The sequence below is a fragment of the Vicugna pacos genome, chromosome 1, assembly GCF_048564905.1.
Source record: "Vicugna pacos chromosome 1, VicPac4, whole genome shotgun sequence".
Taxonomy (NCBI): domain Eukaryota; kingdom Metazoa; phylum Chordata; class Mammalia; order Artiodactyla; family Camelidae; genus Vicugna; species Vicugna pacos.
Genome location: NC_132987.1, coordinates 63,830,118 through 63,846,333, shown reverse-complemented (window position 1 = coordinate 63,846,333; position 16,216 = coordinate 63,830,118). Strand labels below are relative to the sequence as shown.

General features: G+C 50.5%; 1 protein-coding gene across 2 annotated transcripts in view; it reads right to left on the bottom strand.

The window, feature by feature from the left end:
* The window catches only part of HEG1 (heart development protein with EGF like domains 1), an 83,418-nt gene extending 71,581 nt beyond the window's left edge, over positions 1-11,837 (bottom strand). For both annotated transcript variants that reach the window (XM_072963919.1, XM_072963920.1), the window contains exon 1: positions 11,486-11,837. In XM_072963919.1, coding sequence (XP_072820020.1) covers positions 11,486-11,678 — 193 coding nt within the window. In that variant the 5' untranslated portion in view covers positions 11,679-11,837. The remainder of the gene's footprint in view (positions 1-11,485) is intronic.
* Positions 11,838-16,216: the final 4,379 nt, after the last annotated feature.

Sequence of the window (16,216 nt, the reverse complement as noted above, 5' to 3'; positions counted from 1 at the left end):
ATGTCTACATTTAAATGTGCTTTCACAGTCATAATTATATTTGCTCCTCCTCAAAAGCCCTGTAACTAAGCAGGATAGACATTGTTATCCCCATTTCTAACATAAGGAAAGTAAGTCCCAGGGGTGTTAGGCAGCTGCCCAGTGCCACATCACTAGAAAGCAAAGGGCTTAAGAGCAAAAGCCCTCTGACCCCAGTCAGAGCTCTCAAGCCGCCACTGGCATCCGTCTGCCTGCGGCCAGAGGCAGCAGCACTCGTTACCACAAGGCATGGCTACACTATAAATATTCCTAGCAAACCACAAGAATTCACCGACCCAGTGAGTCGGATCCATTTCAAGGAGGTCCCGTTAAGACTATACCGATTCTAGCAATGCTATCATTGCTTGTACTGTTTTCTAAAATTCTCTAATTTTCAATAGAACCAGCAGAATATTCTCTTGAGTTTCCTGGATAAGACAATTTTTCATCCCTTGATAAGGGGTTTAGATTATTCTAAAAACAGGCACAAATTCAAAACCCAATCTAGTGACTGATGCAGGAGATTGAGCTGCGTGAACCCATTATGGATCCAGGAGAAGGTTTAACTGCAAAAAAAAAAAAAAGCAGCAGTGAGTTGCCCGTGCTGCACACTGGCTCGGACTATGGCACTGAGTTTTTCTGACTTCAGATCTTCAAACTTGCTCTTTCCTCTCTGCATAAGAAGCCAAGGGTGGAGAGAAAGAGTTCTAGGAAGACCACAGGTGAGGCTGGTACTGGTCCCAGGTGAGGGAGGACCAGGTAACTGAGGCCCTTGGAAGGTGTCCTTGAGCCCTCTGCATTCAGAACTTGTCTCCTGCTCAGTGAGTCTGCAGGTGAAGGGGGCAACATCATCAGTACAGTGGTCAGTGTTAACAGGCACTGGTTTCAGGAGCACCATCCCGCCCAGTATCTGCAGAGCTCTCCTGCCCAGGCACCTTGCCGTCTGCTTCACAGGGAGTACGTGACACTATATTCCCTGAGCAGGGGCCCACTTGACAGATGAGGAACTAAAGGACAGAGAGACTAATAACCTACAAGTCCCCCAGCTGGCAAGTGGCACTGCTGGGGTTTGGACTGAGGCTGTCTGACCCCAAGCCAGGACCTCCTCAGGTCTGTGACTACAAAGCCAGCAGGGCTCTCATCCACACCCTGGCATAAGATGATCCCAGAAAAAGTCTCACCCCGTGGCAGCAACAAACGCCCTGGTGGCCACAGAGGCTACAGGAGTGAAACTCATCCCCAAGTTGAAGCTGCTTCCACCTCCTCCTACCACTCGGGGAAGGAAAGTGGAGAAGTGGAGTGGTTTTCAATACTCATTTAATACATGGTAATCACTAGCCGCACCTGGCCCAAAGAACAACACCCCACCAGATTACATCTCAGTGTCTCTCTCCTATATTCTCGCTACTCCTCCCTCCAATGTCACTGCCTCAGTTCAGAAGCCCAGGATGGTGCAGGGCTGGCTGGAGAGCTTGACCTTGGCCTCTGCCTGCTTCTCGTCACCCATCTTCCTCCCTGGTCTTCACCTCCCAACTTATCAAAGACACTGAGCAGAAACCTGTCGAACTTATCAAATCCATCTCCTTGCCTCTGGCAGCCCAGCTCCCCCTGCCCCAGCCCAGAGAGGTGGGGCCTGCCCTTATTTAGAGTCTCCAGCAACCCCCAGGAACTGGGAACAGCAGTTCCTTGCCTGCCTCCCACATCATCTGACCTGCAAGCTTTCCTCAAACACTCTTACATGACAGGAAAGCCAGAATAGTACCATGAAGTTCAAGTACCCAAACCAAAATATAGCTCAAAAGGAATGCGTCCATTTTGAACAGCCTCTGTAGACTTGCCAGCTCCGTAAGAGATCTTATAACAGGAGCCCTAGACCACATGGTGGTGCGGGTGTTACCACCGTCCCACCAGGGCAGTGGGCGGCCACAGGCCGGACAGATGCTCCCTGGGCCAACGCCTGTGCTGGGCGCCAGAGAACAAAGATGGATAAAATCTCCTGCTTCCTCTCAAGGAGCTGCAGGTCTCGCAGGCTCACAAGTGTACATTCAAATCCACCGGAAGGCCCTCTTCCTTGTCCTTCACACAGGCTCCTGAAGCTCCCAGATCCCAAGCTAAGCAGCCTGGTGTTGAGCCTCCTCACATTATACCAGCATCAGGGATGTTGGGAGATGTCCACAGGATAAAGATGGGCCATCTTGGAAAGGGAGCTTTTAGCACAGGATAGACCAACCCATCATTTCATAAAGAAATGGAAACCCAGTGGGGAAGCGATACACCCTAAGTCTCATGGTGCCTAAGAGCCAAAACTTGACCCCGGACCTTCTGGACCAGCTTTCACCTCAAGCCACTCCAGCTGCTGAAGCACCATTTCCACCCCAACTACAGCTCTGATTGTCGCTATGGTGGTGTGAAACTGCTTCACTGGCTCCCAGAACCTTTCTAGGAACACCTATACCTGTGAGCTGCAGCTGTCACATCACTTGGTGGAAGCATGTGGATTTGTCAGATAACCTCCCAAACCAAGGCGACCTCACATCTCACATCGTGTCCTGAACAAAGAGAGTAGAAGTTTCTGAGCACAAAGTGAAATTTACTGACCTTGGCTGGAAATCAACCAGGGCAGATGAGGCAAAAGAGTGAGAGCCCTCGAAATGGAGAGTCTTCTTTTTTCTCCTTACTTTGGAAAGAAGCCTTTCTATCACTGAATGAATAAAGATAAATAAAGATCTTTTAAGGTCTTTTCTAATACTGAGAATCTAGGATTCTCTGAACATAGAGAGAATTTCTGCCAAATACTCCACAATTTAAAGGATCAATTATTGCTAATGAAATGACTCTAATTTAGAAAGGTGCGAGGTCCCTGTGGCATTCTCTTGCCCCATCTCAAATTCTGTATTCCAGTTTTTTCTAAAATACTGTACTTCCCTAAAATTAAAAAAAAAAACAACTCTATATAATATATAACCAAGAAGGACCTACTGTATAGCACAGGACTATACTCAATACTTATAATGACTTATAATGGGAAAGAACCTGAAAAAGAATCCTGTATATAACTGAATCACTTTGCTGTACACCTGAAACTAATACATTGTGAATCAACTATACTTCAATTTTAAAAATAATAATAAAATAAAATACTGTATTTCCCTTCTGCCTGGTCACTTTGCCAAAGCACTTTGCTAGGCTGCCTTCTACCCAGATGTAGTCACTCTGAACACACCCATGGTGGAGAGTCTGCCTGCCTGCTCCGGAGGAACCCACTTCCCCCAGCAGCATCCACCAAGCTTCCTGCTCGTCAGACACCCTGCAGAGTCAAGCATCCAATGAAACATCTTCTCCTCATCTTGCTGGTTAAAGTATGATCTGGTATAATTCGAAGGGACCATCTGGTAGGACTGCCAAGAATCTTAAAATTTTCCAAAAAAAAAAAAATTCCATATCCAGGAATTAACATTAAGCAAATAATCAGACATAAATATAAAAACTGATGCACAAAGATGTTTATCACAGCATTATTTATGATAGTGAGAAACTGAAAACAGTCTATAAATCCAAAAAAGAAATAGCCAGAAAAAAGCTATGGTATAATGGAACAATATCTATCCTGGACATTCATATGGCTATACACATGGATAGACAGATATAAAGATAGACGATTATTCCATGTAAATGAGAAATAATAGCAATTACTAATACTGTAATACACTTCTAGTAGTTGGAGTATGGGTGATGTTTTATTTGTTGCCTTTACTTCTCTTTAATTTCCAAATTATATATGATAAACATATACAACTTTTATAATCAGAAAGAAATAAATGTTTTAAAAGGATTTTAAAGATTTTTTTAAAGGAAAGATTATCATGCAGCTTAGAAATACGAAAATGCTGGCACTTTATCCTGAGCCTAAGTCAAAAACATCACCTCGCGGCTTTATTGCTGATTGAAGGTAAGCTCGGCCTCTCTGCGCTGAGGGTCCCTGGTCTGGCAGGGGAAACAAATGCCAGGGCGCAGGGGCCCGTCCCTGAAGAGGGAGAAGCATCCTCACCTTCTAACAGCTCCTGGGCCAACTGGGAAGCAGGAACACAATAAGCCAAAGGCGGACACTCCAAGGACATACATCCAAACCTGACTCCAGAGATCCTCCTGCTCAGCCGCACCCCAGTCCAGGAACCCTAGTCCATACCCTACCCACAGCAAGGATGTAGGCTTCCCTGCTCCAATGGTAGCCTCTCTGCCCTCTCCCTCACCTGCAGAAGAAGACAGTCCAGTGTCCACTCTACTGTCCTACTGTCCTGGGGGGTGAAGCAGGAGGGAGGTATTGGCTTGCCTACCCTGTGTTTTGCTGATTGAGGAACGTGAGGACAGCTCAGTCAGAGACGGTACTGCAGACATGCATTCCTCTTCCCATCTCCGACTCTCACATCTCGAGCAATCATTTATTCCACCAGCCGTGAGTGCTCACCATGTGTCAGGCACCAAACTAGCCTGGCTTCCCACGGTCCACTCTTCACATCATTCCTCTGTTTAACACCCCTCCTGGCACCTGGAAGACAGCCTGACCCCCTCATCGCCCCACGTGACCCGGCCAGCGTGGCTTTCCTTCTCTCCGATCCTGAAACAGGCAAGCTCCTTCCAATCCTAAGGCATTTGCACTGGCGGCTCCCTCTGCCTGGAAGGCTGGTTCCACTACAACCAGGGGACACCCTGTACATGCTCTCCAGGACAGGAAGGAGTTGGGCACGTAGAGACAATGGTCTGGGTTAGGATGGGGACTGGAGCAAGAAGAAGCCAGAGAGCTGGCAGGGTCAGATCTGCCGAGCTGGTATTCCAGCAAGGGGTATGGATTTTATTCTCAGCACCACGGCAAAGCCGTCGGAAGGTGTCCAGCCTGAGACTGAGGTGACCTGAATTACATTTTAAGAAGATCACTCTGGCTTCTGTGAGCATGGAGGAGACGGAGAGCATGAGTAGACGCGGCGCGGGGAAGACAGAGAAGAGAGGGGAGATGAACAGGGCAGATTTGGGACATCGCCCGGAAATAGAACTGATGTGGAGGGTGAGGAAAAAAGAGGATGCAGGATGACTTCCCTGCTTCTTGTTAAGTAACTAGGTGGTTGGTGTTGCCAACTCCTGACATGGAAGGATCTGGTCAGCAATGAATTTAGGGGTGGGAATCAAGGGTTCTGGACCTCCCTGATTTTCCTCTTTCACATTACTCTCCAACTTTGCCCAGGGAGGCCAACACATGCCATCTGACCACATGGCAAACAGGATTCTTCCTGCTCTCCCACAGGCTCCCCAAATTTTCAGAATCAAAGCCAATGGCCTTTCCTCAAGCCTCGTTCTCCCCGTCTCCCTCTTCCTTTCTACTGGGATAGCACCTGGATGAGAGAAGACCTAGCAGATACAAGGTAGCTTCCACGTCCCCTCACAGATGGCGCCCTCAGGCGGGGGCCACCTCCTCCCCACTGCCCACATTGGATTCCTCCACTGGGTCAGAGATGGTGCCCTCGTCTCCCGTGGCATCTGCTGCTGCTAAGGCTCACTTCGAGTTCAGTTCTGCATCCTCAACTGTCCATGGAAGATTTCCACTGGGACAGGCTGCAGTCTTTACAGTGAAGACATCTAAACTGATGCAAATCAGCTCCTCACCATCCCCCTTGCCCCCATCATCCCCACTGCCAGGCAATCACCAGGTCTCCTACCTTACTCCTTTTTTTTTTTTTTTGCAGGGGGTAGGTGATTAGGTTTATTTATTGATTTGATTATTCAGTGGAGGTACTGGGGACCAAACCCAGGACCTCAGGCATGCTAGGCATGCGCTCTACCACTTGAGCTATACCCTCCCCCTTTACTCTTTCTTTTAAAGGGCCTTTGCATCGCTCCCTTTCAATTTTCGCTCCCACGTGCTAGTCCGTGCTATGTTTTCAGTCTTTCCCTCCAAGCATATGGATACGCTGCCTGCCAGCATTCCCATCTCTCTACAGTAACTACTGGACTGTTGTAAAGGCAGATCTGTATGAGGCCCCAGCACTAAGCACAAGGGAACAAGCAAACGATACTGCTCCTTCCTTTAAAGCCTTCAGGGGCTCCTCAATGATGAGACAAACCTGGATGCCTTAAACAAGCCTCTTAAGCCCTCCACAATCTGCCTAGCCCTCCTTTTGAGTCCCTTCAATGACTCCAGTTGTGCTAGAGCCTAGTCTCCCCAATCCACCCCTTAACCTGCCGCCTTCCTGGCTGTGGATCCCCTGCATTTAAGAAATCTTAAGCATTTCAATATTTGGGACTGTGCTGATGCAACAGCCTCCCTGCCTCTCCATCTATCCATATCCAAGAAACTTTTTTTCCTTCTCCTGGATGTCTCCCTGGACTTCCCGCCCCAGCAGTCTCTCCACCGCTACCTGCGGCAGCCCATCCCTATCCACGCTACTTCTTAGGTCAGTAGGATCTTTTCGTGACACTTCTTCAGCCATGAATCACTCATGCATCATTATTTCACTATTTTTGACATTTAGTGTTTGGGCTCCCAACGGTACGGCAGACTTGGACCATGACACCCCATCACCTGGCGTGGCTCCTCACACAGAGAAAGGGCTCTGTCTGTAAATATCCTCTAATGTACAAATCAGTCAAATGTGATGCAGACTGAGTCATGTACCACAGTCCAACAAAAGAAGGGGGAGAAGTCAGGACAGAAACATCTTTGTTTCTGTGTATGCAAGATGCATGAAGAGTGGGTAGGAGAGGGCATAGATGTTCAAAGGAAAACAATTTTGCAGCCTCTGAATAGGTTACCATTTACGTCTCCGTCTACTGAATAGGTATTCATAACACTGCCTCAGAATATCAGCCATGTTCCCAGGAAACAGCCCATTAAGGACGTCACCAATTCATTTCAGCTTGGTTGCTAATTAATGTGGCGACCTCTGGCATCAATAATCTATGGCTTGACATATAAATAGGGCATAATTCACAACCTCCATAGAAAATGCCATTTTACACATGTGCAAAGACTTGTGGCCTCGTCTTTTTTTTAGGTCTCTACCCTGCAGGTTGTTCCCATTACCACCAGCATCTCCTCATCCCGTCTCTCATCCCAGTCCTAGTCCCCGCTCTCTAACCGAGGGCAAGAGCAAGGGATCGAGGAAGAGAGGAAGAAGAACGATGCGCTGGAAAGGATCTTAGAGATCCAGAACGACTCTTGCCCCATTTTACAGACGAGAAAACAGGCTGCGTGATATTGTGGAAATAGCAAACGGATTTGGTCAAATCGATTTAAATTCTGCCTCCTCCGTTCACTCTGTGGTCTGACATCACCAGGCTTCCATTTCCACCACTGTAAAAGGGCAATACTGTCCCTCACATGGTTGTTGTGAGGGTTGAATGGGGTGAGGACTGCAAAAATTTTGACCAGACAGGTGCTCAAAGGCTACAAGTCAAAGAGGGACCGAATGAATCTCCTTCCCTGTTGCTTCCTTCCCTGGGATTCTTCGAAGGGAGGGACGTTTACTGCAGCTGAAGCCTCCAGTTCACACAACAGGGGGTGGGAGCAGAGGGCAGCCACCGATGAAGACACTAAGGGGCTCACAGAACCGCAACTGCCATCTGGGCTTTGCTTTCTCTCTGAGCGGCTTTGGGACAACACGCCAGCTCTAAGAACACCGCTCTCAGCCAGCTGGGCAGGGCTGCTGGAAGGCGGAGGAGATCACTGGGAGGTCACAGGCTCCAGGACTAGGGATGCAGTAACTGCCTGGCTGGGCATCAAACACCTTCCATTCTTACCCTACCCACACCGTTCAGCTCTTGAGCAGGAAATAGCAGTTTAGCATTTGCACGCATGAGGTTAAAAGGATGTGGCTTTTAAACACATGGGCCAGGGTGAGTCCCTTTCTCCACATTCCTCCTTCTATTTGGGGTACCCTCCATCAAAGCAGGAGGGCTTCTCAGGAATCCCCACCACTACCAACCACCACCCCACTCCTCCCCCACAACCTTGGCCCAGACATTTCTGGAGGGAAGCCCCTCTCCACTCCCTGGGGGCTGCCTCCTGCCCAGCCCTGGTCTTCACTGCACTGTGTGATGGCTCCCCCCACAGCTAAAGCTAAATGACAAGTTGGCCCACAATGTCACAGCGATTCAGGCGACAGCTTTGGAACAGCCCAGGAGGGGCTGGGCTCGCAGAGCTTCCTTTACTCTAGGGAGCTGCATTTTTCTAAGATTATTATTCCTTGGGCAGGCTGCTCAGCTCATCAGCGTCATTTCCCCTTTGGGTGGGAAAGTTCTTTCCTTCTGCACTGATTTTCATTATGACTTAAGCCTCCCCCCCACCCCCACACCCCGCCACTCATCTGCAGATCTCACAGTTAATGCATGGCCCACGCAAAAATCAGTGTATAAACTTAAGCACTCAGCTTAGAACCGTGGCTCAGAAGCCCTGAGTTGCTTAAAAAAAAAAAAAAAAAACCACAACGAGAAAACGAAAACCTCTAGGACTTGGCATCCTCTCTATCTCTACTGGCTGGAACACCAGTAACAAGTTCAGCTGAACAGCCTGCGGGTGACAGGTGGGCACAAAAGCTTAACAAAGGCTACGCAAGCGAGAAGTGGGTGGGCAGTGCTGCCGTCCAGGGACTTGCGGTCTAAGGCAGGCAAACAACCCACAGAATGTGAGCACGGTTACTCAACAGTGAGAATTTTGAACTCTGCCAAGAGGAAAAAGGCTAGAAATGGCCCCAGGGAAGAAAAGGACATCTCTGGTCCTTGCTTTTGACATGGTATTTGGAAGCCTGGGCCACGAGGGCCAAGCACTGACCACCAGCATCTCCGCAGCAGAAGGGGCTGCAGGCGGTTTCCCCAACAATCGTATGAAGGACCTTATTTGTAAGACTCAGGGCTCATTACCAGCAGGAGTGAGCACCTCCCCAAACACAAAAACACTGGTGCCGAGCCTGGCTGGCCACCTGGCAGGGGTGCTGAGAGGGCAGACAGCCACGTGGGAGGCTGTGTGGACCAGAGGGCTTCTGGAGCCCTTGCAGTGCTGAGCCCTTCGCTGCCTTGGGAAGTATCTGATTGTACCTTGTGGTGCACGGTAGCCAATTAAAAAGGGCCCACAGGAAATCCTTGGAGGTTATTAGGAAACTCGGGACTCACCAAAATCATTTCATGCTGGCTTTCTTGTTCATTGTTTCTGTTTCCCTCTAAGTGACATTGCGCCACCATCAGAAAAGCAGCACAGGTCATGCCTGGACCCTGGGCCGTGTTAGTAGCTTCTAGAAACTTCTAGAAGTTTTCAACATATAACCGAGTTCCTCTCTTGTAGCCTCACCTTCCTGACATCCCACCTGAGATCCAGCCTTAGATGAGCTGAAGCGCAGGCACTCCTTGGGTGGTCTTTGTAGGGGCACCAAAGGAGAACCTCTTAGGTAAAGGAAGTTTTTCCACGACCCTGGCTCCTGCCTACCTGTTCTCTGGGACTCTCACAAGCCTTCCTCTAGAGCCTCACGCACCTGAAGCCTCCATCGCTCTCACCTCCCAAAATGAATCTTTGCAACTGGGAATGTTGCAAAGCCAAGATGAGCAGAGTTACCTGCCACACCTGCCAGGAAGTGTGGGTCACTTACGGTGGGGGTGGGGATCACTGACCAGCAAGGGAGATCAGCTCCAGTTCTTACCTGCAGAGTCCCTTAAGCCTGCTGCCGCCACTGTCCCTCTCCCTGCAACACCTAGCTCTCTGTGATGTGTCGACGAGTCTCAGCCACAAGAGAAGGAAGGAGACTCCTGTGCCAGCCTCATCCAGCCAGGGCCCCAAACCAGCATCCCTCCCACCTATCCCCTAACAAGATCAGGCCCTGCAGCTAAGAAAGCCCGACTACCAGCCAGAGAAGGCTGCCTTCAGTGCCCGGCTGTCTCCTCGGAGATGGTCTCAATCCTCTGCGCTCCACCTTCCATTCAGAAGACTCAAATTTCTGCAGTGTTCCTTGGTTACTTTCCTAGTGCGAGAAAGCCATGAAGTGTTCTCTTTTATGTCCTTGATTCCTTCCCATGGAACTTAAAACCGTGTATGCTGTAAGTCACCCAGAGTTGGGGTCACTGCAGGTGTGTCTCCTGTAGATCTTTGGAAGCTTCTTTCCCTTACAGTTCCTCAATTCCTCAGTGTGCCAGTGATGGAGAAGTTCACAAGGATGAGGCACTTGCTGTGATGAGAGTACTACTGAATACAGAGTTGAGTTTTACTGGAGGATCTGATTTTTTTTAAACATTTTTCTTATTTAATTAGAGGAAGCATCCTCAGCGCAATGAAGCAAGCTAATTCCTAAATCAGAAAGTCTGTGTGATATGAGAGACTTAAATGAGGTGTCCACTAGGAAGATGAAACCTTGTGAGCCTTCACCTAAACTCCAGAACAAAATCTAGTGTTGCAAGCGACCAGGCTTCTCCAGATAACGGGACAAACTGTGCCTTGAGTCACTCACAGGAAGGCAGTGTCTAAACACCACGACATTGCTGACTTTGTTTAAAGCACTTTCCACTTATTTTTACTTTCATTTTGTCACATCATCACTAAAAGGCTGGGAAGAGTGGGGATTATTACTCCCATTTCACAGATGGAGAGACTGAAATCAAAAGAGGTGACATCCTCAAGGTCACAATTGTATTACGGCTGGAATTCCACTCTGTCCTTAGCACTTCTTCCAGACCTAAAGAAGGAACTGGATAAAAGGTCTGGAGGAGAGAGAGCAGGTCCCTTCTGAGAGGACAGGCGGAGGCTGCGTGTGGAGCAGCAGCTCCTCGGGAAAGGAAAGGGGAGGAGAGGCTCCGGCACAGTCCTGTGTCAGCGTCTGCCTTGCAGGGCTTCATCTTGGAACCCTGACCCGTTCCCCGTACCCCCAGTCCTTCTGCTTTAGAGTGAGCCGGTAGAGTGTTCGGTTTCCAACTACATCTTTTGTCCTTTACAAATATCCTCAGGGCTAGACCCTTAAAAAAATCAGTTATTTATATTTGAAAGTCAGGCTCTGTACCAGGAGAGGCCATTTCTGTATCTACAGGGAAAAGAATGGAATTAGGGAATGAACTGGCCGGATGTTATCACCTCCGAGGTGGGAGAGACGCTTTAGAAGGTTTAGGGGTATTTTTCTTTTCTTTCTTTTTTTTTAAAGGCAGGTGTGTGTGCGGTGGAGGGGGGTCCCGGGGTACACCCTGGGAGAGAAGTTTTCTTCCAAGAGGTGGAGGGGAGAACGGGATGGTCACACCCCCAGCAGCGAAAGCGTCTGGAGAGCACCCCCGGGCTCGCTGCCCTGCCCCCGCCGCCGGCCCACCCGCGAGGGCCCACTGCGCCCGGGGAAGCGGAGCCCCCACCCGGCTCGAGTGGCGCAGACGGGCCTAGGGCGGGGGACGCGGCCCCGGTTGCGCCCACGCCCCCAGCCCGGGGCTCGCCCGGCGCCCGTCCCCGGCTCTCACTCACCCGCGCTCCCGCCTCGCGGGGCCCGGCCCGAGGGGCCCGGCCGCGTCGGGTCTGCCGGGGGCGCCCCTCGCGGCGCGCGACGGGCCGGGGAGGGCGGCTGGCCCCGCGGCCCGGGGGCGGCCGGCGGCGGCAGCAGCAGCAGCGGCAGCAGCAGCAGCAGCAGGAGCGGCGGCGGCGGCGGCGGCGAGGCCATGGTGGCGGCGTCCGCCCGGGGCTCACATGCCCGGCGCGCGGGGCGGGCGCGGGGCGGCCGCGGGTGCGAGGGAAGCGGGCGGCGGGTGCCGCGCGGGGCCGGGGAAGTCAGCGAAGTGAGGCTGCGAGCGCAGTCCCCGCCTCAAAAGTTGTGGGGAGCCGCGGGAGGGAGGCCGGGGGCCGGGCGGGCGCGGCGGAGGCGGCCCCGGCGCCGCTACATGCTGATTAGCCCGGGCGGGTCGCGGGGCGGGCGGCTCCTCCTCGGTTGACATCACCGGCCGAGCGCGGCCCGGCCGGCCCGGGGCGGGGAGAGGGCAGGAAGGGGGCGGGGGCCGGGTCCGCGAGCGGCCGGCCGGGGACCGCGGGGGGAGGTCCTCGGAGCCGGCAACCCTGGACACACACACACAGACACACACACACAGACACACACAGACACACACAGACACACACACACAGACACACACAGACGCACACACAGACACACACGCACGCACGCACATACACACGCTCCCCTCATCCCCAGTTAGTATTGCCTTGCCATTTGCAGAACACTTAGAAAACCCGAGTCTTCCGAATTGGGAACCAGAATTTCCCAACTCCTTAAATTCTCAATCGGTGAAAAGCAGGCACTGGGTAATGTATTTAGCACTAACTGGATTACACAAAGTGTTTCGATATGCAAAAGCAGTGGAACCTGTGCCCCTGCTCTCCATCCTTACTAATCTGACATGCCACCCTCCACTCCCACCACTCCTCCAGGCCCCAGTACTGGGGCTGAGTCGGCTATGGCCAAGCCTGACACCTCACCCTGCAACCAACGCGGGAGTCCCCTCCTCCCACCACCACGCACCCTCTCAAGCCTAGATTCCATCACCATCCCACCACTGCCTTTGGCTCACACCAGAGTTCTGCAGAAATGTCACCACCAGGACACCCAAACAGGCTGCAGGGAAAAGAAAACTGAATTCAGGCAGAGCTAGGGTGAACTCATATCCGGAAAAGGGCTGCAGATCGCAAATTAAACAGAAGGATGCACAGTGATCTCTGAATTTTAAATGGAAAACTTCAGAGGACAGAGTCAAAGATTTAGTGTAAACAGATTTTCCTGGTAAATAAAGTTCCATTTGTTTCCATACTCACTTCCTTCCCAGTAAATAAAGGCTAAAATGTCTAAAATCTTAAGGCTGTAAGCCTCTCCATTTCTAGGTGAAGGAAGATGGCCTCATAATGGGAGAATAACTTGCTCAAGATTCTGAAGCCAAATCCAAAGATTAAGGGATTTATTTCTGAATGACCATGTGGCATCATTAATTCTGGTACCACAATTCCAAATGTGCAATAATCCAATCAATGTCTCAACTGAAATGAATACTACAACTCCTTGGGGATCTTGTCAGTTCCACTGGGAACCCTGTATGACCACCAGATGGATCAGGAAGCTATGAGCGTGGACTTCTCTTTCAGACCTGTCTCCACCCCATTTCTCTACTCCTCTCTGTTGCTGTCTCTGAGTCCCATGACTCCCCACTTCAGGGGAATGAGCAGACCGTGGTGTCCAGGGCAGCTGCAGATAGACCTAGGCCCACGCTCTGGTGGTGAGTCACTTGGCAGAAAGCATAAAGGATGATCTGTATGTACAAGCTCACCTTAAATTGGGGAGTGAGGAATAATGATTTGGTTTTTTTGGTTTTGTTTTTAAAGAGCCACAAAACAAACCCAACTTTCCAGGGCTCTCATATGGCATTTTCAGGTCTTTTCAAGAAAGTACCATACAATGACACCCCTGTAAGTAACCTGGTTTGCTCTCATGGCCCCAGTTCAGCTTCTCAGGATCCTGCTCTCTTACTAACAGCTTCCCAGAGGCAGCCAGACAAACCCCAACAAGCCAAGACACTGTGCTCAGAGGTTCAGGTCACTGCTGCTCCCTCCCTTCCTCAGAAAACATTTCCCATAGCCTGGGTTGCCCACCTAGACAACCAGTAACATTTGAGGATTTAATGGCCCTTACAGGCTTCTGGTGTGGATTCACAGATGTCTTCACTACCAAGGTCCAAGGAACAAACATGCACCTGTCACAAGCCCTCCCCTTTAGGCACCACAGAGTCACCTCTCTAATCCCTCTATCTTTTAAGGCAAGGACCTATTTCAGGTCAGCCAGGTAGGGCTTAACCTGTGGGTGAGGGTGTGGGGTAGGGGAAAACACAAGAGAACCTGCAAAGATTGATCACAGTAAAGATGGACCCCAGTACATTTTCATCTCCTCCTAGACAGAAAAAGAGAAAACAGCAAGAGATCATTGGGGACAAACAGAGCCTTGGAGAGAGTAGTCCAGTTGGTCTTAGGGCCCTTGCTTGCTTCTTGTCCTGGTTTTACTACTGCTTGTGTGGTCTGAGCTTCAGTTTCCTCATCTGTAAAACAAAGATTGTCCTAGATGATTGCTAAGGAATCCTCCAGCTCTGCTATCTTAGGGTTCAGTAAAGAATCTTCCAACACAGTAGCCAGGAAGTATAAAACTGGTGTCTAAGGAATTTGGAGTGTTTCCTTCCCAGGGATATAAAAATCCAGACAAGATTTTTGGTCATCTGAGACAGCTCAGAAGAGGCCCTGTTTGGAGCCGAGGGGATAAATCAGATGACATCGCAGGTCCATTCCAGCCCTGGGAGTCTGTCAGTCTAGAATGAAACAGGTAGGAAGCCAGCTCAGACCAAATTCCTGGCCTGAGTAAGTGAGGAATCAGGCATTCCTAACCTCTCCAAAGTGGCTGACGGTGAAATCAGCAGTGAGCCCAGGGGCTCCACCACCCAACACCATATATCCTCAGAGTTTTTGCAGGGACTTTCCTATCTCTGTTTGTCTGAGTTAGATGAGGGTTAGGCTAGGCTGCAGTAACAAACAGGCTCCCCAAATGCAGCAGATGCACGTGGTAGATACTTCATCCTCCTGGTTCACTTAACAGCCTCAGGCACTGATGTTCAGGTCAGGGGGTGGCTCTCCTTCACACAGTCTCTCAGGGATCCACCCTTCAGCAGCTCTGCCTCTCTCTGCTGTCTGGCTTCCAGAGTTGCCATTGGAACTGACATCTCAATCAGCCAGAGGGGAAAAGGAACATGGAGATGTGCAGATGGGAGGTTTTGATGGGCCAGGCCTGAAGGCGGTATGCTTCACTCCCTCTTATATCCCACTGAAAAAGAACACGGTCACGTGGCTCACCAAACCACAAAGGAGTCTGGGAAATAGTGTCTAGCCATATAGGCTACCAGGGGAGAAGGGATTTGGGTAGAGAGCCAGCAGTCTCTGCGCAACCACTCAATATCAGAAGGACAGGGAAAGAAAGGGGAGGGGAAGGGAGATTTATCTTTCTGGCCTCAGTTTCCTCCTTCATAAAACATGGGTGTTGAATCAGATTCTCTCTCAGGACCCATCTGTTTTGAGATTCTGTGGTTCCAAGAGGTGATGAAATGTCCTTCTGCACCAAAGTAAACAAGCTTGCAGGCTCCTGCTGCAGCACATCCTCGGCCCGGGCGTCCTCCCCTGTCGAGTGGGCGGACGAGTGGACCCTGACGAGAGGGCCTTGGGTTCTCTCCAGGTTCTGTTCCTGAGCTGTTCTCACTCCTTGGCCAGGTCAGGTCATCTCAATTGACCTCAGTCCCTGCAACTGTACAGTGGGGACAAAGATCATTACCATCTGCTGCCTCCCGGGGTTGTTCTGAGGCTATGATGAATCACTGTCCAGAAGGCATCAGGAGCTTGTCGGACTAAAGTGCTGCACATGATGCTCAGATTGCAACCAGAGCTTTTAATAAAGCTGTATTCTGAACAGGCCCAAAGTGTGCCCACTCCTGAGGACAGTGTCCCTGTAGGGTTTGTGGCAGTGGACACAGCTGTTGACTACATATCAGTAACACCACAGGACTAGGGTCCCCAAGGGCTGAGGAACCAGTCGATAGACACCTGGACTGGGCTGCATTTGGGGGCGGCACACTGGGCCCAGGCGTCCGTCTCCCCTGGCCTGTTACTCTGCTATGTGCCCATCACATTTCACATCCCAGGTCTGTTTACTCATCCTCTCCTCTGCTTGTCCCTTCCCACCTCTGGTCTATGAGCTGCTTTCTGGGAAGTTCTGTGCCTTATTCATCTCTGTATCCCCGGAACCCAACATAGTGCCTTCTTTCTTTTATTTAGTCATTCAATAAATATTTACTAAGTGACTACTCTGTGCCTGGCACTGTGCTGGATGTTGAGTGAGTCTGAGATCTCACAGAGCTTAAAGGCTTGGAGGAGACAGATGGTAATCAAAAGAATGTAAATGTAAACTTGTCACTGTGAAAAGTGCCCTGAAGGAGAGAGAGAGTTGGGTTTCCCTGTAAACATGAGATTGAGCCACTATCTGAAAGCTGTGTAGGCCATTAATATGTAGGCTGGTAATCAGGCAAAGGAGAGTGGGGAGTGCATGTGCAAAGGCCCTGAGGCAGGAGAGACTGAGATAAATGGAAAGGACCAAAGAAAGCCTAAGTGGCTGGAGCACAGAGAGTAAGAAAG